The sequence below is a fragment of the Amblyomma americanum genome, chromosome 10 (assembly GCF_052857255.1).
Source record: "Amblyomma americanum isolate KBUSLIRL-KWMA chromosome 10, ASM5285725v1, whole genome shotgun sequence".
Classification (NCBI taxonomy): Eukaryota; Metazoa; Arthropoda; class Arachnida; order Ixodida; family Ixodidae; genus Amblyomma; species Amblyomma americanum.
The window spans coordinates 70,382,958-70,405,922 of NC_135506.1; the positions used below are offsets into that span (position 1 = coordinate 70,382,958).

Here is a 22,965-nt window from a genome sequence, read left to right on the forward strand (position 1 = left end):
ACAGCCATTCCTCACTAGTGCAGTCCTCGTTAATATGGACTCAAACTATTAACAGTGTTTCTGGGAAAAAAACTTTTTTCAATGCACTTACGCTTTGCTGCAGAGCGGAAAGGCATAAAACTTTGGATTAGAGCAGATAAATCAAACGCTGCCTGAATCATATACCTTTCTTGCACACTGGAATTGCCATCACAATGCTTGCCCAACTGTCGGTGCAGAATGTTATGCTAACCTGTGGACTGCCAGGCACACTGACTTCTAACCAGCTCACACACTTTTTGGTTGCCAAAGCACTTCTCTTTCTAGCGTAAAGATCACTGTCGGGGCTCGGCGACTCATATCCTGGCTTGGGCTGCTCATTGCACGAAATGAAATAACCTGCTTAAAACTAAAACAACAGAACCGCTTGCTAATATTATAACCTCACATATACCTACCCACAGCCCGCAGTGCTAGGTTAGCACTTTTTATACAGAGTACACTGCGGAAGAAAAGAAAAATGCAACATTCCTGATTCAGGCATGCGCAGCTGGCAAGAACAGAACTAGGCGCTGCTGCAAAGCGGGGAATCTGCTAATGCAAGCAGCAACAGCCATTTCATTCAATCCGAGGAGTAAAGGAATGGGTTCGAATTAAATGCGGTCTTTGCCTTGACAGGTCAATGGTTCCGTTGATACTACAGGACTCTCAGAAACAGGGCAATGTCGATATTGCAGAACCAACTACCATGCAACAATGCTTAGCACATTTCAAAGAACTCAAATAAGCATTGTTATTGTAGCTTTGAATGTGTGCGGGAATGGTACCGCCGTGACCATGCAAATGTGGATGGATAAGTAAGCCAGGAAACCTAGCCGATCACTGAGGAAGGTGCATATATGCATCTATATGTCAGCAAATAAATTTTTGTTAGTGTAAAATGTAAGGAGGATTAAGGAAAGCTGGGAAGCGTTCTACACTGCCGACACACAGGTGATTGTGGTCACCATCACCGTCACTCATCAGACAAGTAATCATGTCCGTAGCAAGCAGTCACAGGCAAATGAAGGTAGCAGGGTGGATATGCATCCCTGACATCTTCTTCTCAAGACTTCGAAAATTTGTTGTTAAACAAACTGTTGCGGCTGTCCCAGGGAGTGCTGCTGAGCAACCGCTTAACACCAGCAAAGCAGAGTTCACGAGCTGCTCTGCAACAATAGCATTGTGCACACATCCACTTTCGTACCGCTGATCTCCCGATCAAAAGGGACCGTGAGGAAAATCAACAACAAACAGTGTCACGGTTCATGAGGCATTTCAAGATCATCGCATTTTTCTGATTACAATGGAAACCAAGATCCCACTTCAACTTCATATTTCCAAGCATTTGTCAAATTAAAAAGACAAAAAAAGCAATGGGAAAGATTTTCTTTATATATATATATATATATATATATATATATATATATATATATACACACACACACGTCACACTTGCGGTATTACAGGACGTACTACGTCCACCGCTATGGGCGAGGATGGCGCTGGTGAACACTCTCAAGGTTCGCTTACAAGCAAAACATAAATACCCACGAAAGCAGCAGATTGGACAGCCGTCGCCGTAGCTCAGTTGGTAAGAGCACCGGACGCGATATTCGGAGGTCGTGGGTTCGGATCCCACCGGCGGCATGGTTGTTTTTTCTGCTGCTTTATAAGAAATTTTCTTTAAAACCAATTGATTGGCATTAGAAATTAAAAAAAAATAGAAAACATTCCCCTATGCACATTGGTTTCGTTGACTGTTGGCTTCCTTAATATGGTTGTCAAACGAGCCCCTCATTTCATTTGATTTGTCTGCTAATATATATATATATATATATATATATATATATATATATATATATATATATATATATATATATATATATATATATATATGGGCACGTTTAGATAAGAACGGTAATCGAGGTCCCATGACCATTTTTTGTTTTCAATTATATTTTTATATGTGATGGGTAAATATGTCCACACAAAGGAATGAACCTTAGTTTTGCAAGAAACTTCGTAGTTTTCTCGGAAAAAAATCGTATGTCACAAGAGGTGGAGAATGTCGTTTTTGCCACTTCGCAAAGTTGCAAGTTTGGAGCATCACTGTATGCACAATAAATTGTTTCCGCGCGTAACTATTTTTTCGTTACTTTATTACAACGTTTACTATACGAAGAAAATAAAAAACGTTTTCTTGCTGTGTCAGGCTTCTGAGTAAAAAATCGCAAACTTCGCTTCCGGAGCTTTGCGGTGCCAAAAAGGCACTTTTCAGGGCAGCCTTAGGGCAAGATGCGTAAAGATCTCGCGACTGAATCTTTTTCTCTGTATTTTTCAGCTACTTTTAATCACTTCAGGCAAGTTTTGTAGCTCTACACTTGACCTATGTTTTTCAATATGGCCTCAAAATTGGCAGAAGTTCAAAAACGTCAAAAAAGTGAAAACTTTGACTTGAATTTAAAAAAAAACATCATCATCGATATTTATTAAAATTTGCCCTAATAATACTCAATACTTCATAATTTTAAGGCATTAAGAAAGTATTGCATTATATTGTTTTAAAGTATGAAAATAAATACAAAACGGACTTCATGATTTTAATCCCTACGACTGCTCAGTATTCTCTCTTAGGATGCGCAATCGTCAGAAGCTGGTTTTAGTATTCGTATTTTGTAAGTAAATTTTAAACGCTACAGTTGCTGAGTTCATAAGTGTAATTTGTAAGCATTTTTTTCTATTATAATCAAAGGTCTAAAGCTCCTATTCGCTTTCGTACTGTTCTAACGGTGGGACCTAAATTACTGTAAGCATATTTCAGCACGTTATTTTGGAGTGACGTGTGTGTAGGGGTAGTTTATGCAAACAATTAATGCACCCGTCGCACTCTCAAGATGACTTTAACTGCTACCGCCGCTCCAGGGACGAACCGCGCTTGGCAGCCGCTCCTATAGCTATATAACGCCCTGCGCGACCCTGAATTTCACAGCACCATGTGAGCCGCCGCCGCACCGAGGCTTTAGCCGCCACGATCATCTTTCCATCGCAACGCACCGAACGCCTGGCAGTTATGCCTCAGCCTTCGACCTTCGACCGAGATAACCCTTGTGAGCGGATGTTGTTCGGATCTCGAGTTTTGTGTGTCGTTTTCCAGGCCTGGTAGACCTGGTGGGGTCGTTTTCTGTACTCACGTGTTTTCTCTGCGCTGGAGCGCTCCCTCGACAAGCATACTTGGTATCTCAGTCTCAGCTCGTACGCCAGACCGAAAGAACATCAGTGTCGACGGTGGGCAGCCTGTGTTAAAAATCCATTTATCTGTCCATCTCCTTTTGTTGGAGATCCGTCACCTGCTCTTCTGTCTCGCGATAATCTCCGGAAGCGGTGAGCTTTTGCATTCATGAAGAGATTTCCGCGGCGAACGTTTTGTGCCGACTACTCAAAAAGGCACAAACAGAGAATTGAAAAAGGACGTAATTTTCGCAGTGTAAAGACACTCAATGTCGCTGCTCTCAAAAAAGTCCTACTTCCCGGAGAAGCTCTCCGAGTACGAGAAAGTGACTTCATCTGTCAGAATTGTTACCGTCGGTTCAAGGAAGACATAGATAATATGCAGGCAGAGTCAACCGAAACATTATAAGAATTCCGCCCTTGGGAAGAAATCGTAGAAAATTTAAATTCAAGTGTCAGCCTTACCTCCGAAATCTCGCCCCTAAAGCCACCGAGCGCTCTAAAAAAACGCCTCAGACTTTCCTATGCAAAGCGAAAGCAGGAAGAGGTGGCAAGAGCTATGGTGACGAAAATACGATCGGGGATACAGGCAGCATATAATGTCCCAGAGACTTCGCGTGCGTCAGAAGAAAAGTGTGCGCAATGCAGCAGTTGGGAGGACAACCTACATGCTGCCTACAATAGGTGTACGTCCTTTCAAGAGCGTTGCCAGCTGCTGACACTGCTACCACGCAACCTAACCATGAAATATGTGCAGGAAGTTATTCCAGAGGCAACGAGGTACGTTATCCAAAAATCGAAGAAGATGGTGGATGAGGAAGGCGTATGGTCAACACAGGAGAGATATACAAGATGTAAACTACAACAAGAAGACATTACCACCGTTTTAGAATATTACACCCTGGATGAACTCGATTGCTCTAGACAGACTCTGAACAAAAAGGGTGTTGTGAGAATCGAAAAGGAGGGAGAGAAAGAATGGATACCTAAACGCTTCATGACGCGGTCCTTGCGAGAAGCATTCCGCCTCTACAAGCAAGCTCACCCTGCCTCCCAGGTTGGCCTCACAAAATTCATATCCTTGCGTCCTAAGTGGGTGAAATGCTCACCACAGTGGCAAGTGTGTGTTTGTGTGTGCTGTGCAAACTTTCAGTTGTGCCTCGTGGGACTGCAGAACGCGTCCGGAAGGTCGCTTTCTCCCGATGATATGCAGAGCCTCTGCGTATGCCAGGAACCTACTGCGTCGTGTTTCCTTAGGAATTGTGAGCACTGTCCACAAGATGGCATTTTCGCTTCGGAAAATTTTGAAATGAGCAGCGAGGACGAGGTGTTGATTGCTTCATGGGAATACGGTGAGCTCGTTAAAAAGACTCTGACCGCTTCATCATTTATGAGAGAATTTCTAAGAATGACCATGAAATGGATTCCCCACAACTATATTAGATCTGTGCAAGCAAGAGCAGTACATGAAGAAAAACACAGCTGCAAGAGAGGTGCAATTGTTTTGCATTTTGATTTCGCCGAAAACTGGACAGTTGTGCTTCCAGACGCAGTACAAGCGTACCATTGGCAGAAAAAGCAGGTCACCGTGTTTACCTGCGTTGTCACGTCAAGAAAATCGACTCGAAACTACGCCGTTATTTCCGACGATATGTCTCATGATTCAGCTCATGCATGCTTGGCTCTGTCAAAAATCAAAGCACACCTCGAAGACAACGCGCCAATCTACACCAAGATAACATATGTGAGCGACGGGGCTCCCGCTCACTTCAAGAATAAATATCAGTTTCATGAGCTACAACGCAGTGAATGTCAAGAGACGAAATGGATGTTTTCGGCCACTGGAGACGGCAAAAATGCTTGCGACGGCGTTGGTGGGCTTGTCAAACATCGAGCATCACACCACAACTTCCGGAAGCCTGCAAGTGAGGCCATACAAACAGCCAGCGGCTTCGTGGACGCAATTCAAGGAACGCTAAAGAACATCACCATTCTGGAGCTCCCACAGAGGGAGCTTGCAGACTTTCGCGAAACGAAGAAAAAAGAATGGAAAATGGCAAATAAAGTGCCTGGAGTTCAGACGCTCCATATGTGGAAGTACGTTCAAACAAATGAAGGCAGTGCATCCTACGTGGCCTCCACCGCTGCTTCGGAATGGAAGAGACTGTGATCTGGTTTGTGCTTCGTGCTGGACAATATACTGTGCGCATACCGACTTTAACTGCTGCCGTTAATTTCTTGTTACGATTTTCTGAATATCAATCTGCATATAAAGCGGCATCCCATTTGTAAATTGCGTTCCTATTAAAACTCCTCCTGATTCAAAATCTTGCAGATAAATTGTTCCTCTCAGAAGACGACGTTCTGTCTCCTGACATTGCCCTGTAGAACCTCTGAACACAGAGGTAAACAGATGCAGGTACGGAAACGTCGGCTTCAGAAACACATTAATATAAATTTTTATATATAAAAATTTTTCTAAGAACCGACAAATGATCTAATATTTTTAAAAAATCGATTACATACCAATGTACCTTACGATGATAAATTAGAAAATACAAAAAAAAAACGTTTCACCGCCAGCAGCCAGTTCATCAGGTGAAAGAGCGAATTTATTCCCATTTTGGCGCATTAAGAACGCCGCTAACAAGCGAGTAAAAGCTGTAAAAACATTCAGGATGGTTCGCATATTGTGGTAAATGAAATGTAACCACGTTCAATGAGTGCTAAATCAAATTTCTGACAGTTAGTATTTCTAAGAGGCAGTAATAAGCAATTCTAGGTAACAAAAACATGAACTCAGTTTTGCATTTATTTTTATACTTTAAAACAAAATAATGCAACACTTTTTTAGTGCCTTAAAATTATGGAGTATTGAGTATTATTAGGGCAAATTTTCATAAAATTCGATGTTTTTTTTTTAATTCAAGTCAAAGTTGTCACTTTTTTGAAGTCTTTGAACTTCTCCCAATTTTGAGGCCATATTGAAAAATATAGGTCAACTGTAGAGCTACTAAACTTGCCTGAAGTGATTAGAAGTAGCTGAAAAATACAGAGAAAAAGATTCAGTCGGGAGATCTTTACGCATCTTGCCCTAAGGCTGCCCTGAAAAGTGCCTTTTTGGCACCGCACAGCTCCGGAAGCGAAGTTTGCGATTTTTTACTCAGAAGCCTGACACAGCAATAAAACGTTTTTTTATTTTCTTCGTATAGTAAAAGTTGTAATAAAGTACCTAAAAAATAGTTACGCGCGGAAACAATTTATTGTGCATACAGTGATGCTCCAAACTTGCAACTTTGCGAAGTGGCAAAAACCACATTCTCCACCTCTTGTGACATACGATTTTTTTCCGAGAAAACTACGAAGTTTCATGCAAAACTAAGGTTCATTCCTTTGTGTGGACACATTTACCCATCACATATAAAAATATAATTGAAAACAAAAAATGGTCATGGGACCTCGATTACCGTTCTTATCTGAACATGCCCATATATATATATATATATATATATATATATATATATATATATATATATATATATATATATATATATATATATATATACTGTGCTGTGCAGCTCATGCACGCACAAGAAATTCACCGTGAGCAGCTGTTACCCGCCGCTGTCCGTGATGATGCTCGCAGGAATTAGGAACGCTAGCAACAACCACAAACAGCTCCATATAAACACTTCGTGACACCGCCAACGCGTAGGTCTTGCGTCGGTTTGAAGAGGCGCTCTGTCAACTCCATCAGCGTGGATGATTGCAGATTTCAACTAGGGGAACTGTCGCTCGCCACTGCTGCACGCGGCGAAGTTCACAGTCGCTCTGAACACTCGTAACAACAGGTGGCCAATATAATATGCTTCGCGACAAAACTGCCACTGCCCAGGCTTTGCTCCCCAGTTCAGTCGACGGACGGCCATCTTGACCCGGCAGAAGCGAGACGCCACTGACGTCACGGAAAAAGGAGCCAATAGCTGCAATCCGGTCGCCGGCCGGACCCACTCGGCCGCCTGAAAGTTGAAGTTGACCAACTTTCCATCCGTTCGCCGGACGAGGCGGAAGCCGCTTAAAAACGATCGTACGACGGCCCTATTGCCTCCATAAAAACGCAGCCGACCGCGTCGGCTGCGTTTGTATGGAGGAAAAACGCTATGGCGCCCGTGTGCTGTGCGATGTCAGTGCACGTTAAAGATCCCCAGGTGCTCGAAATTATTCCGGAGCCCTCCACTACCTCACCTCTTTCTTCTTGCACTCCCTCCTTTATCCCTTCCCTTACGGCGCGGTTCAGGTGTCCAACTATATATAAGACAGATACTGCGCCATTTCCTTTTCCCCAAAACAAATTATTATTATTATTATTATTATTATTATTATTATTATTATTATTATTATTATTATTATTATTATTATTATTATTATTATTATTATTATTATTATTATTCAACGCCACCACATATCACTGGGAGGTAATGTGAGATGCGAAGAGGTAAACTAAAACTGTAGCAAAATTATAAGCTTCTGCTTCAGGGTGGTTAAGTAATAAAGCAGTTGTTTTAAACAAGGCCGCTCTTCGTAACGTAACTGTGCACACCTTGTTTCTTCTCCAACGGTTGACGTTCTCGTTCCGCGCGTGCTTGTGCGTGCGTGTGCGCATGCGTTCGAGCGTGCGTGCGTTCGCCCTTGAATTGCCCTTTTGATCTGGCGCCCGTACCCTCTTCAGGTGTTTAGCATTATAATGACCCCTATGCACCCGATTACGAAAGTTATCGCCAAAACAATGCGTGCGATTAGGAGGGCAACGCGATAAGTGTTTTACCATGGGAAACTCTCCGAGCTTTACGGCACGTATCACATATATGTACTACGTACAGCTGGGTTGAAATCTCAGCCTTGGTCGAAGGGAATCAAAATGCGAAGCGCTTTTCTCCGACTGTGTCTGTGCGTCTGAAAGTCAAAAGTGTTCTCGTCCTTGAAGAAGCTATCGTCTTTCTTGGCGGAGGTCAAAGCACGCGGTTGGCAGTTTTCAAATCAGCTTCCGTTAAATAGACGGGCAGACCCTTGGAGAGAACTGACACGGTGCAGTGGTCTTTCGTTGAAGCTAGCTTATTTGAGAGACGCTTCGTGGTCAAGCATTGGCCCCGTCAATTTCAGCGGAGTGTTCGGTTAGCCTTCGTCATGACAGCTTCGTGAGAAGAAGGTTATGTTTTTGATTCGATAACACTGATGTCATCGTTATGATCATCGCTAGCGGAGTTAATATCCTTTGCACGACAAAGAGCTCTCCTGGCGCTTGTCAGCTACTTCTGTCCGAGCTTTGCAACCGCACCGTGCCCCTGCAATTTGTATAACCCTACCACGCCCACATATCCATGCAGGTCAGCCCCATTTAAATTTTCCTGTCCGTCGTTACTACTGCATGACAGTAATAGATTACTCGTAGCCTGTCCTAGACCATCGCCGATTGAAGGCTGAATGGCACTCTTCCCCGGCATGTAGGTAGCCTGGCATTGTCAAATACCTGACCGGGGGATGCTTTTACCTTTAGGAAAACCGGCCCCGGTTCGTGTCTCGGACCGGGACGAATTTTTCCACTGCAGTATGTTTCTTTGGAAGCTGTATAACTTTATTTTGAAGCCTTATGGCTGCGCTTGGGTGAATGTGAATGAGTAATCACTTCCTTATTACAAATCTACTCCACCTTGTGGGATTCGATCCCCCTAAACATTTGACCAACACCGGTAGGCCCGCAGGAGCATAGGGATTCGAACCAGTTACCTCCCTCTCCACAATATGGCCAGCTCCAGTCTACTCCTTTCCCCTTATTTTCAGTATCGGGGGCTCTAATCCCGCTTATCTGATCCTATTGTGCGCGTTATCGCACAATAATTTCGCATACCGTGTTCTACGAACTGGGATACGGTGACGGCTGTCCAATCTTCTACTTTCGGGATTATTTATGCTGCATGTAACCTCTGCTATGTTACGGTATGTTATGCAGACTTGAAGGTAGTGGCTCTCTAGACATCTCTATCTGTGACAGAAGAGACACTGCAGGAGTGAACCCCGTAATGATTACTGTTCGTTAGCAGTGTTCATTAGAACACTATGGACGGACGGACACTTGGCTGCTGCCATCGTGGAACACTGTGGAACGCTTGTCTTTGACGGGTTATGACGTGAGAGACGCACACGCTGACGCACGTAGAAGCTATAGCGAACCCTTTGGGCCTTTAAAAGATTTACTCTTTTGTCGGAACTCAAACCTGGGTTAGCACATTTTTGCCTTCCGTTAAGCACACCCTTTCAGTGGTCGCAGCGACATATCGTCGTGATCTCGTTTCCTCGGTTTATACCACTTGTCTATGTGGGGTCGTCGCTGCTTCTAATGAGTGTCCCCCACTTTTTCCTGACCTGGTCTGTATCCGCTCACAACTTCTCTTCCCAAATATCTATCTTCACCTATTCTCTCCATCTCATCTTAGTTCAGCCCCGTGCCCTCTTTCCGTCGATGCCCATCCCTAAGAACCTTCTTCCGACATACCCATCAGCGGAAGCTTGCCTCCTGCAGCTTCGGTTTTATGTCTGCGACCTTAAGCACATCCCATTCATGATGATGATGATGATGAATATTTATGGCGCAAGGGCATCTGTGGCCAAAGAGCACCAAGGCACAACGTTTTTTTCTTTGTCAAAGACCCATTTTCCAAGCATTTCACCCTAAAGAAGCCGAGCACCAGGTATGGGAACACTTGTACCCATTGTATCACAGGTGGGTGCCCGGAGGGTATTGAAATCCGCACCTCCCGCATGCGAAGCGGATGCTCAAACGACTAGGGTCTAAGGATGGTCTTCGTCATCTCTTATTTACCCCTGAGGGCCCGTTGTCGGACATGGGGCCAGGAGGTAATCATCAGTCGAATAAAAAAACAAACAAAGCACGCGTTCAGTTGCAGCCGTAAACAAAACACATCGACGTCGGGGTCCCACATCCGGGGCGGCGCTGTTTTCTGGCCAGCCGTAACTCTCCGGTTTCCCTCGGGCAACTCTAGCTCTCAGCCCTATCCTGCGCTTTACGAGATTCCTCCATATACTACATCATGTACGCCCGAGCGCACCGACTTGCAACTATATTGCCGCTGGCTTTGCACAACCACGTCGTCACGTGCAGCCGCGTGGCAGCGGGCGTTCGTATACGCGTAAACGTTACGCGGGATGCCGTCGCTGTCAGTGACAGCGTCGTTGCACACTGGGTATGAATGACGACGCGAAAACCCCAACAGGAAAACTGACAGGTCGGCGCGATGAGGCAAATGAAAAGGGAAATATGTGTTTCTGCATGAAGTGTATGAACAAATTGACATGAACAGGTTCGTCATTGGTGACGTACGAGTCTGACGTTTTGCTCCCGTGTTAAAGGAGTGCAGACACCTAATTTTGGAGGCATGTTTTCGTCACTACAATGACGCGGAAGATGCCACTATGCACGAATCACCACGTCGTATTCGCCTACGGCCACTAAATAATTTATAATCGAATGTTTTCGGTTTCGGTTTCAACAGCCGTACGATGACTGTGACGTCAAAGTGTGCATATAGGTCGCGTGGGCATGAAAAAAACTGCAATAGCTTCGTCTACATTCGTTGCAATTCCAGCCCTTGAGGCAGGCTGACTTCAGCACTGTACTGAATTAAAGCGAAGAAGCAGCAATTGTGTTGCAATTTTTTCATGTTTTGCGTGACCCAAAGCACACGTTGATGTGACAGTCCTCATTCGTAAGTTTAAACCAGAACGGCGCGGGAAAAAAATCGATTAGAAATTATTTGGCGGTCGTAGGAGAATACCACTAGGTAATCTACGTATAACAATGACTTACGCATCATTACCAACAAGAAGGTACGCACCGAGAAGTTAGTCATGAAAGTTATGTGTCTGTACTCCATTAAATTTACTATTTTCGCGTGCGTTACTCCGCGAACCCAGGGTGTATTTATTTGCTGCGGCGAAGGCAAGGCCAAGACGAGGGCTTGCAAAGGCTGGCGGCAAGGAAAGCTAGCGGAGAGAATAAGATGCTTGGCAACGGGTTGAGGGTTGCAGTAGTTGCAGTCGTGTCGTTTAAACAATAGCCCAAAAGAACATGAAAGGTAACAACCATCCGCAGAACTACTGCATGTTCCTCGCACACATGATGTGCAGCTGGCGAAATTAAAGTAAATAGAAGGCGGAGGGAGAGGGGGGTAAGGTTGGCTAGGTAAGGAGAGGAAAAATGTGTAAATTAGCGGAAAAGGGATAGTGGGAGGAGTGGAAACAACGTACAGTCTGACTCACCGTTGTGTACAGCGCTCTAGCAGTGAGCACCCGGAAATAAAGATTGAAATTAGCATAGAGTTGCTAAATATTGCCTAGAGGAAAAGCGGTTGCCAGCGTTTATGCTACTTTCATAAAAAAGAAAGCACTCCATCCACCCTGGCAATATCGGGAAGACGAGTTTTCGTGTCTGGCCTGGCTGCACGTGTTGGGCCTCGAAATTGGTGGTTGCACCGCGATACTCTCCGCTATGTGCAGATTAAATTATTTCAATATTCCGTGTTTCACTTCTTCAATCCACCCGCCGCGGTGGCTCAGTGGTTAGGGCGCTCGACTACTGATCCGGAGTTCCCGGGTTCGAACCCGACCGCGGCGGCTGCGTTTTTATGGAGGAAAAACGCTAAGGCGCTCGTGTGCTGTGCGATGTCAGTGCACGTTAAAGATCCCCAGGTGGTCGAAATTATTCCGGAGCCCTCCACTACGGCACCTCTTTCTTCCTTTCTTCTTTCACTCCCTCCCCTATCCCTTCCCTTACGGCGCGGTTCAGGTGTCCAACGATATATGAGACAGATACTGCGCCATTTCCTTTCCCCAAAAAACCAATTAATATTATTATTAATCCATTTAGCGCACGTGAAAGTTCGACGTTAGGTTGGAACGAAAACTCACGGAATTCCTTCGAGCTACGCCTCGCAGAGAGTTGTATTTTTGGGGCTGAAGCCACGTTTTGTGGCCAACGGTAGCCAAGCCAAGTAAGAAACTTCGCCTTACGGGCATTCCTGCATCTATCCATATCTGCATCTATCCATCTATTCATATTAAGAAATTCTGTGGAAATTAGAAAGCAGCCCATTGTTTCCGGGCGAAGTCTCACGCCCATCTTGCTTGCAGGTCTATATGTGTCTACTTACGCGCAACCGTCGGCTGTAAAAGCTAAAAACGACGATGAGGCGTCGATTTTTGCGCAGGAAATGTGCCGCTCCACAGCGCTCTGCGCAAGTGTGACGCAGACTGTAAAGTCGTCCACAGACCTGTCTGGAACGCTCCAACTCCGAGTCGTCTGCGCTCCGCAGCGCGCATAGTGACGTCCAGCCGCTGCTCCTGGTTCGTGATTGCTCATCTTTGAGTGTCATCTGAGCATCAGACATGCGCTATCTCGAACCATGCGCTGCCGCCAGACGTCACCCTGCGCGCTACGGAGCGCAGACGGCGCGGAGTTCGAGCGCTCCAGACAGGTCCGTGGACGACTGTACATCCTGTGTGGCAATCTCTCTCACAAAAGAAAGAAAAAAAGCAGCGTGCGTATAAGCCTTTTCTATCGCTGACCTTTGTCAAGTTCAGAGCCCACTGAGATTTGCTCCTGGGCCAAGCCATGTAGCTCGTTACGCCTCCCCAGTGTTCTAAAGATCTTTTGAAGGTGAGAGGAAGTCTGGTCCTCTCCCCTTTGAGGATTAGAACATCCACGGATGCAAGCAAAACTCCAGTGCAGGTCTTAGAAGAGAACCGCCCCTGGGCTGCAAACTTTTTACCAATGTTGTATACATATACACACGGGCGTAGGCCGCGTGCGATTGGTGCCCTGCTACAGTTTACAGGCTGTGACTCTAAGTGAAGAAAGAGGAGGATTATGGTCTCTAAACGGGACAAGTAAGAAAGTACTGACCGCGACGTCATCGCCACGCACCAACGCACGCACGCGCACCACACGTAGGCGCACGCACCTTGGTTCTGTTAAAGGGGCCATGACAGCCCATTTCCAAGCATACCGTGCTTATCGTGTTTAATTCCCAGCAGGGTAAATTGCAATTCCCCAAATTTTCAGTTGGTTCTGTGCGGTAAATATTTTTAAAACTAATTTTTGTCGTTTCTTTTGCGAACTGCTTGCTGGTCTGGCAACCTCTGATCGCTGACGTCACGAGCGCATACACGCCCCGCGTCGTCTCCTGCGAGGTGTTGAGGTGCTTGCTTGCACGCACACCATAGACAGTGGTCGCTCGAAAAGTTTTGTTCTTTTAGCCTAACGAAATAAAATGCATTTTCCGTGTTCTTTTTTGGGAAGCCTTCAGCTTAATACGCGAGATGAGTGACCCTTGGGAAAGCGGACTTTGCGATTGTTGAGGAAACAGAAATCGATGGACCCCTGATTTATTATTTACACATAGAAACATGCTGTTCGTATGTTATGAGTGTGGTCTCTTATGATCAGTCAAGTGCTTCCGTATGTGAAAAGCGGCACGTGCCGTGCATCCCTTCGCCGATGTGCTCCGTGAAAGCCGCGACGTTTTGTAGCTAGCTACCAAGTTCTTGTCCGCTATTCATGGCTCGATAATTAAACTCAAATTATCAAAAGGTGCACTGCAGTAACCTTGAGGCACGAAAGGAGCACAGAAAAGTGCCGAGTGCGACGACTTGCACGCTGCATGCACGCGTTTGTCAGTCGAACACACATTTCCTTCGACTGGTAGAACGCTTTTGCCAGGAACCAAGCCGCTTGCAAAACCCTACGTGAACCGAATGCTTTCACTGTCCGCACCGATTAATAGTCGCCGCCGTCTAAATGAGTGCTTTGAAATAATAGTACACCATTTTGCTGTGCGTGCGCATTTGTGCCCCAGGAGTGCGACGATTACAACTGCAGCTCCGCGCTGAGGTTGTTTACATGTCTGTGCGCAAACAGTACTGCTCGTTTGCGTGGCATAAAGCGCCAGGTGGGTTATCCTTATCTTAAATATTACGCAGTCTTGCTCACAAATTGCACTTTTACTCAATTACACGCGAGGATAACACTGCAATAAGCGCCGATGATTCTATATCGCCTGCTTGGGAAACGCTTCGCGTAGGATACCGGCGCTTACCGCTAATTGTACCTGCTTTCTCTTATGTCATCAAAATTTAATTTTGGATCGCTTTAGCAAAAAATACGTTCCGGCATTTTCTTGAATTAATGAAAACAAGCAGATTTGTTGTCCACAGTCGACGCCGACGGCTGCTGCCGGCTGCCTTCTGCACATGCTATGCAGACCGGGTCACATATCGGCACTTAATTCCCCCCTATTGTAATCGCGTCCTGCGATCTAGGCAGTCGTCGCCTTGAGGCCACTGTAGCCAAAACTACGCTCGGCAGCTGTTTGCAGGCGCTAAAACTTGCGAATTCGCTCTCCGCAAACGCCGAAATCGCACATACTAATCCTGCGTACTCGCTATGCCTCGTCACGAAAGGGGCCGGGGTCCACCGTCGACCGAAATTCAAGTATATGGCAAAAGTTCCTCACTGATTAGTAAGAAAGTGTGAAGATATGATATGTAGCCGCTCGTTTCGCTTTTTCCAATAAGGATAAGGTACACAAGCGCAGTTTTTCCGGCCGTCGCCTCACCGGGCGTGAAGCTTAAATTTCGCTCGGTCGCACAAGTCCAGGCGACGGCGGCGAGCGGCACTGTCGTGCGGCGTTTTCTGCCCGTGTCGCTTGCCTCGCCGATGGGTTCTATGCGCAGGCACCGATGGAAAGCACGTCTTCGCTGGTGCACGTACATCGCGTATTTCGCCGTGGCCAGCCTGAGGTCCAATAAGTTTTAAAATTCCGAAGTTAAAAGAATGTCATACCAACTATATATAGTTCCCTACCACACTCTACTGGTTCCCACTAAGCTGACTCTTAACATTACTACGATACGCGGTCGTTGATCGTGCTGGCGTCGTCGTCGGTCTAGCGTGACAGGCCAGTGCGTCAGCCACGGCATTTGCATACCAACCAGCCCATCGACCTCGATCGCAGTCGCATCGGTCTATAGTGTGACCGGACCCTACCTGTACCGAAGAAAAACTGCGTCACTGTTATTGTCGCTTTTGCGCTACCAGTCATTCATACATGGGGGACGACTGCTACTTCGATCGCCCGTGAAAGTACAGGGGGGAATGAGACCTCGCTGCGCACATTGCAGCAACGAGAGCAGACGACGTTGCCCCGTGCACGTGCTTGTGACGTCACGAGAGCTTTCAATATGGCGGTCGCTGCCGGTGGGAGGAGTCTACCGGTCTCCGTGGGCCTAATTCGTGGCTATGTAGTCTGAGACTGGAACTATTTGTCCACAGAAACCTAAAGACAAAATAAAAGCGAAAGCGAAGCCGCCACGGGACTGGCTGACGCGTTGGTTGACTGCGCCTACCTACTGCGTTGAGTTCAAAAAAAGTAGAAAGCCGAGACGTTTAATCCGATTTAATTGGGACAATCGGAACTTAAGCGTCCCTCCAGTTGTTGTGCAAAATTCGGGAATTTCAACTGTTCAGACGAAGTTGAACAGTTCACACAATATTAAGACCCTACTTAACCCCCCCCCCCCCCCCCCCCCCCCCCCCGGTGTGTGACACGACGTGAGCAGTTGTTCAGACGCACTATTTTCATGAATGCGGCCGCCCACTTGCGTAATATATATTCGTCTGAAGGGGAAGTTCGAAGCACGCATAAAAACGCTGCGAGCCAAAAGTGAACTTTACGCCCCAATCGAAAAGTAAACTTGCATTCAGCTTCTGATCGCATATTTGCTGCTTAGCAACGAAGGACAGGCACTAACGTACGAGCAATAAGGCCGTATCCAATGCCCTCTTCGACGCTGCACTCTGCCCGCATGTTTTGCTGCGATTAAACTCCTATCGGCGGTACCTGTGGCATGCGTTCGTTGTAATCAGTGCCCTGTCGCATTCTCCATTCTATGGTTTTTCTATTAATAATGTTTCGCTCGAATTACTGGGTCATCGAGCCCTCAGTAGCGGAATGTACGCTCACGTTTAATAATAATAATAATTGGTTTTGGGGGGAAAGGAAATGGCGCAGTATCTGTCTCATATATAGTTGGACACCTGAACCGCGCCGTAAGGGAAGGGATAAAGGAGGGAGTGAAAGAAGAAAGGAAGAGAGAGGTGCCGTAGTGGAGGGCTCCGGAATAATTTCGACCACCTGGGGATCTTTAACGTGCACTGACATCGCACAGTTACCTCAGCATGCACCGAACAGCGGAAGTTCTCGTCGATTAGCTAAGAAACGCGCTTACAGGTGGAACGTTGTAGAAGAACGATCGCCTTCCATGTTTGTCGGTTTAGAAGCAGAGGAGGAATGTACAGCTGCAATTACTCTTGCAGGTCTATCTCTACCACTGATAAAAGGCGTTCAGCGGAAAGGCGGCGAGCGCACCGACCTTTCATAAGGCTATCGAATCAATAGCATGCCCTTCATGTTTTGCTTTGTGCTGTCGACGAGGGCGCTGTTCGTCGCCTGGCACAACGAAAGGTCGAAGACACAATGCGCGGCTACGTTCCGATGGACGTACAGAGCAGAATGTGAGTGTATACGGCCGATCAAAGGCTTGCGGTATATGCTGCCAAGCGCAGTGCATCGTTCGAGCTGTGGAGTTCACTTCGACATTCTTTACGGAAAGCTTTCTTCGCTTCTGTTTTTTTCGGTAAGCTTCGCATGCTTAAGAGTGAGGTCAGGTTGGTCTCGTGGACTTCAAGGGAACTTAGAAACTAATTTCTACTTTCCCTAAACCATGATCCGCTGTTCTGTCTTGCGCACAGCCTACGGCGGCTTGAGGCAACCTTGTTGTTTCATATTAGGCTCGGCATTGCATTTCTAAACCGTTAAGCCCAGAGCCTTGTCTGCAATGTCTGCGCCTATGACAATCGAGGATATACTTTGTGCGTGCGATCCAGTGCATGTTTAGGGTAATTCCCCAAAGTGGAGTAGATTGGTATTAAGGGAGTAACTTTACTTATTTGCATTCACCCAAGAGCTGCTATACGGCTACAAAGGAAAGTTATACAGCTTTCACAGAAACTTCGTAGTTGGAGAAAATTTCATCCTGGTCCGGTGTTCAAACCCGGGACCACTGCCTCGTCCCCGGAGCAGCCACTCTACCAACTGAGTTAACCGGGACGGCTAGCGTATGGTAAATGTCCACCTTGATGGATTTCCTTTAACATATAAGTTTAGAGCAGGAAGTTGGGCGAGCTTGTTTATGTGCATGGTTGAAAAGGCACGTGAAAACGAAGACTGAATGCATTGCGGCATTTGACGAACACCGTTCCCACTTCGGGTTGTTTATAGGTATGCTCTCGCCCTGTCGTTTGTTTCGCGCTTGTTTCGATGGCTATTATGGATTTTTGAAGTGTTTGAAGCGAAAAGCTTCACTAGGCTCGTCAACACCGGGCTTCGCGTGAGCCGCACTACAGATTTTCCACAGCTGCGCATGCGCGAAACCGAGTGACGTCACGCGGAGCGCAGGTGGCCGCTGCCGCGCGCTATGCGTCATCGTTTGACGTTCGCCGCAAGCGCGTGTTTATCGCGGAGGCCGACTACATAACCGCTTGCCAGAGAATAGGCGTGCGCATTCAACATGGAAGGAGAAGAGAGTGATACTATACCGATACAGAAGTGCTACCACAGGAGCTGGGTGAAAAGGAGCGAAGAAATGAAAGGCTGCAAGCTCAACGAGCGTCCGAGACACCCGAACAACGAGAAGAACGTCTCGCTTAACGAGGCAGCAAAGTTAAACCGTAAGCATAACCATAGGCTAAATCATAAAGCATAACCATAAGCTAAACCGTACGCATAACTATATGCTAAATCATAAAGCATAACCATAAGCTAAACCATAAGCATCACCGAACCTTTTCGCTTCGAGATATCCAGGCTTAACTTTAGCTAAGCCCCAGTCAAATTTTTGCTATAGAAGCGATGGCTCTTCCTTTTCACTGAAGAGTTAGAGCAGCCGAAACGGCGTCTTTAAGAAAGCGTACAATTTGCTCACCCACCGAGCTGTGGCCGGGCCAGACCGTCAGTCGCTTCTCGTACCGGCAGGGAGAGCAGCCCTCTGTTTCGGCTGCTCAGTCAGCCTTTTCGAAAACTGTACTTCCGAGCTACGCCAGGTTTTCATCAGTTAACAGAAGATCCAGGCCAAAAGTGGACGTCAAACTATTTATCAAAGAACGTAGACCATAATACTCTGCTTTGTCAGCGATGTTTGTTCTCAAATATGCCAGTAGTTGGCGCAGAGGAATTTTTCTGCAGTGCGGCACCCAAATACGCAGAGTATGCGAACTGAAGGATGCCAAAGCCACCGCGGTGGGTCAGTGGTTATGGCACTCGGCTGCTGACCCGAAACACGCGGGTTCGATCCCGGCCGCGGCGGTACAGTTTCGGAGGAGGCGAAATTCTTGAGGCCCGTGTACTGTGCGATGTCAGTGCACGTTAAAGAACCCCAGGTGGACGAAATTTCCGGAGCCCTCCACTACGGCGTCCCTCATAGCCCGAGTCGCTGTGGGACGTTAAACACCCAGAAACCAAACCGAAGGATGCTAAATTCGTCTAGAGGAGTCACTGCTGGGTGTAGCACGGTCTTGGTACACACAGTTGGGTGCGCAGTTGGGTACACAGTTTGGTACTTAAGTACTCGCTTGTATGCCTAGAGCCTGAAATAGTCAAAAGAGCACTTACACGTTGTCGGCAAAGCTATATACCCAGACAACTCTGTATCCGTGAGACAGCAGTCGCATCCCAGAATTCGCAAAATTTAGTCTTTCACTAACACGAAAACAAAACAGTACGTGAGGTCACTGAGCGGCTGAGATTAGCAGGCTGGCTGACATCAATGTTTCGAGCCTTTCGATATCGCTATCAAAACAAGGGGCTTCGTTTTCCAGCTGAGAAGTGACTACATGCGCTGTTGCTTGTGCCTTCCGTTTCTTAAAGCCGGCCTTTTCAGACTTCACGTTTAACTTTTTAACCTCTTCATTTTATGTTTGTTATTCGTGTTCTTTCAATCGTTGTCTTTTTTTTTTATCTTTTATTCCCACACGCTTAGTGACTGGTTTTGCTCAGAGGTATTTTTGAATCGCCTCGCTGCCTCTATTATTCTCCTCCTCGAATTTAGACTGATTCTGCGAAGATATATATACCCATTTACTCGGAGATTAAGTGGTTATGCTGCTCACCTGCTGACTCGAAAGACGCGGGTTCGATCCCGGCCGCGACGATCGCATTTCGATGGATGTGAAATACTCTATAGAGGCACTTTGTCGCTAATCGGTAACGCGTCCCCGACTGCAGAAGGGGAACGCTATCGCTTGCAGGTCGAACGAAACGACAAAGAGATCATACGAAACAAAACGGAGCCGTATTTTTTAATTTAAAGGAAAAGAGCCGATACGAAGCGAAAACAAGAATAGCACACACTCAACACGCGTGCAACACTACAGATTGACGGAAAGAGTTCACCAAGTACCGAGCGTCCCAGGTGAGGCGGGATGCCTTGCAGACAGGACGGACGCGGGTGGATGTAGTGCGACGCGTCGCTGGCGCTGCGTCGAAGGAAGCGGTGAAAGGGCGCCAGGTGAGAGTAAGAGCGGAGAGGACTGCACGAAGACGCCAATGGTCTCCCGCCAACAACCCGAAGATCTTGGCAGCAGCAGAAAGAACAAGCGTAGCCGAGATCCGTCGACGGCGTCCCGAAACGCCGGAGGTTTAATGCAGGCTACCCAATCAACACCCTCTCAATGCTAAGGCCTCTCCACCGGCCGCGTGACGTCACGCCAAGGGACCGTGCAGGCCCCGCGCTCCGCGATTTCAGCGCGCCGCGCCCGTCTGCACTATTCGGGTACTGCCGTACGTAGCTGCCTTATAAGTGATTCCTTCATTTTCATTTTTGTCGTTGCTGCAGAAAAGAAATTCGCTAGTTTGTGCGCGCCTTAGGCTATCATTTTATCTGCTTTATATATTTTTTTTATTGCAGAACACCTTATTGTCAAGAAAGTTCGAGCTGCTAATACAGTTTTTTATAATAAACAATTTAGCATACGGCCGCCAATTTCGCATTATTGGTCATTATAATAAAAAATTGATTAGTTAATTTCAATTAATCATCTAATTATTAGGTTCTATCACGTACATGATGTCTGCCGTGCGGTAAAATCCATCCGCACAGACCGCACATGCGTATATCTAGTTGTTAAAGTAGAAGTTCGTGAACATTGAAAAAAAAAACACCGTCTACTGCGCATTGTGTTAGTTTTATTCTGTATTGTGTTTTGCTTAAAGCTTTCACACACAGCAATAATGACACTCACAATAATGTTGCGCTGTTGAGTATTTGTACAGCTAATCTGACCCTTACAATAAAAAACGACGAGACACCAGCAATGAAGTGTGCGCAAAGCATTTTTATTGCTTGGGAATAAAACTTACTTCTTCTTAAGCGTTGCTGCTTTCCGGGCTGCGGCCTTCTGCTGCGCATTGTCTTGTATGGCATCATTTCTTAGTTTGCAAAAGTTGTTTAGAACAACGTTGGTTGCAACGCGTACTACCAAGCGCAGGAGAGTTTGTGCAGTGTGGCCATTTTCACATGTCTCAATGTCGTGTTCGTCCAGGAGGGAAATCGTCTGTGAAATCACGACACCACGTTGATTTCTACAGGAGAGAAAATCTTCCGCGGTTGCTCCAAAAGACAACTTCTCTGCAACTAGTTTAGTCATCAGTACCATGTGAACTGTGCATGGCTGGGGAAACTTCAGCCCTCCTCTCGACAGGTTAGCTATCATGGCAGTATTTTCCGCTTCGATCTCTCGATTTTCAATCACCAATGTGCTGAAGCAAGCAGAACATGAAAGCTTCTTTAAAGCAGCATGAGCAGCGTATCCTGCAATGTAGACAATAGCATCCATGTCAGAGTGGGCGTGTGTAATATCGTCGTCGCTGACAGCCACAGAAAAGTTGCATGGGACAAGATCCTCACTTACGTCTTCAAACTCTGTTTCCTCGCGTGGAAATGTCAAAAGTTTTTGAAGACGAAGCTTCTTCTCACATTCGTAGAGCTGACGCACGGAAATGTGGTACTGTGATCCTGCCAGCTGGCGGTAACGGCCGAACCGGTCTTCTAGCGCATCCGTCTGAAATTTGCCCAGCAGTACGTACTTGAAGTGAAGTTCTTCTAAGCAGTAGCGCGAGAGTTCTACCAGAGAATAGCATGTCAGTCGCAAAGCACTGTGAGTCTCTTTCGTCAGCGAGCCACTGGTGATGTTTATTCTTGCCCAAGCGTCCAACCAGTCCACAACGCCGCTCAGGAAAGCTAACTGTGTGTCATCAACAGACCTTACAGGGTCTTGCATGCTGTCCCTTAGCCTCTGGCCTTTGCAAGGGGTCTTAACATTGACTATTTGCCACCATGTGAGGATAACGTCAATGAAAAGAGCAGTCGACTCAGCTTGAGGAATCTTGAACGCGGAACCATGTGTCCTGAGGGCATTTGAAACAAACTGATTAATGACGTCGAGAGCGAGCTTTACATTTTGCCGCTCCATTGAGGTTGGATTCACGGCTTTTGCGTTCAGTCTGTAAGCAGCCTTCACAAGCGACGTCTTCTCTGAAGAATAAAGCTGCCGCACAGCTGCGAAAGAAGCAGCTTTCATACGAGGAGGCCCTTCGGGCATTGCTCCACTCAAGTCCATTTCAGGGAAATAGAGGCATGTTCCAGGGTTTTTCTGGTTAATCCAATTGTTCCTAATGCACTTCAAGAGATGCACAGGATCGACCACGTAGAAAAGAGGGCGAGCGTTATCGGCTGGATGGGGATAGACAATGCTCACCTGAGGACTTGTAGCAAATAACGACATCATCTTGCGGTTCAGAGCATTGTTGTCCGTTATCACAGCGATAATTTTGAGCCCCATTTTCTCAACATTAATGATTATGTTCTTAGCATGCTCGTGCAAAATTTCTGCGCTCAGTTTGCTCACAGGTAATATGTGAATGACGTCCTTGTTTGCAGAAAGGAGTGATTGTACCATGAACACATGGGCTGTTGTTGCTGGTTCCGTTGAATGAACCGACGATCCTACTATTGTGCCCCCTTTGTAGTCGAAGTATGGTTTTATGTGGATCTCATCGATCATCAGGGTCACTGTCTTCTCGTGGTCTTTCATTGATTTGACTCGTTCTCGGATGTAGGAGAGACAGTGCGGTTGATTTTGCTCCACAAGAGGGTCAGCTTTGTAATTTGAGCAAACACGGCGCAGTGTGGAAGGATGGGGCAGAATGATTCTTGATGCAGCTCTTGTGAAGTGATATGCGGGAGGAGAAATTGAATTCAAAATACTGGCGAATACCAGCAGCTCTGCGCTATACACATGCTGTTTCGCGAGGAGAAGCTCTATCTGCTCAACCAGAAATTTCAGCAAAGAAGACTGTTCTTTCGTCGTATCACTGTCCTCAATGAGGTCTGCAAGCAGTGAACCGACAAACTGCAATACTTTAGTATGTTTCGACTCTTTCGTCACCTCAGGTATATTATGCAAGCCTATCTCGAGTTCTTCTAGCAGCAAGGACAGGCTGGAGGTGTCGCATACTTGAGCTGGCAGAA

General features: G+C 46.5%; 1 protein-coding gene across 3 annotated transcripts in view; it reads left to right on the forward strand.

Moving 5' to 3' along the window:
- Positions 1–22,965, forward strand: part of LOC144106894 (uncharacterized) — a 43,103-nt gene that overhangs the window by 6,233 nt on the left and 13,905 nt on the right. The window contains exon 1 of one of the 3 annotated variants that reach the window (XM_077639841.1): positions 16,792–16,894. The exons of 1 other annotated variant lie outside the window; for it this stretch is intronic. In XM_077639841.1, the coding sequence (XP_077495967.1) occupies positions 16,857–16,894 (38 nt within the window). In that variant the 5' untranslated portion in view covers positions 16,792–16,856. Of the gene's footprint in view, positions 1–16,791; positions 17,017–22,965 lie in introns of those variants that run through there. One more of the 3 variants, XM_077639842.1, reaches the window with a different exon arrangement.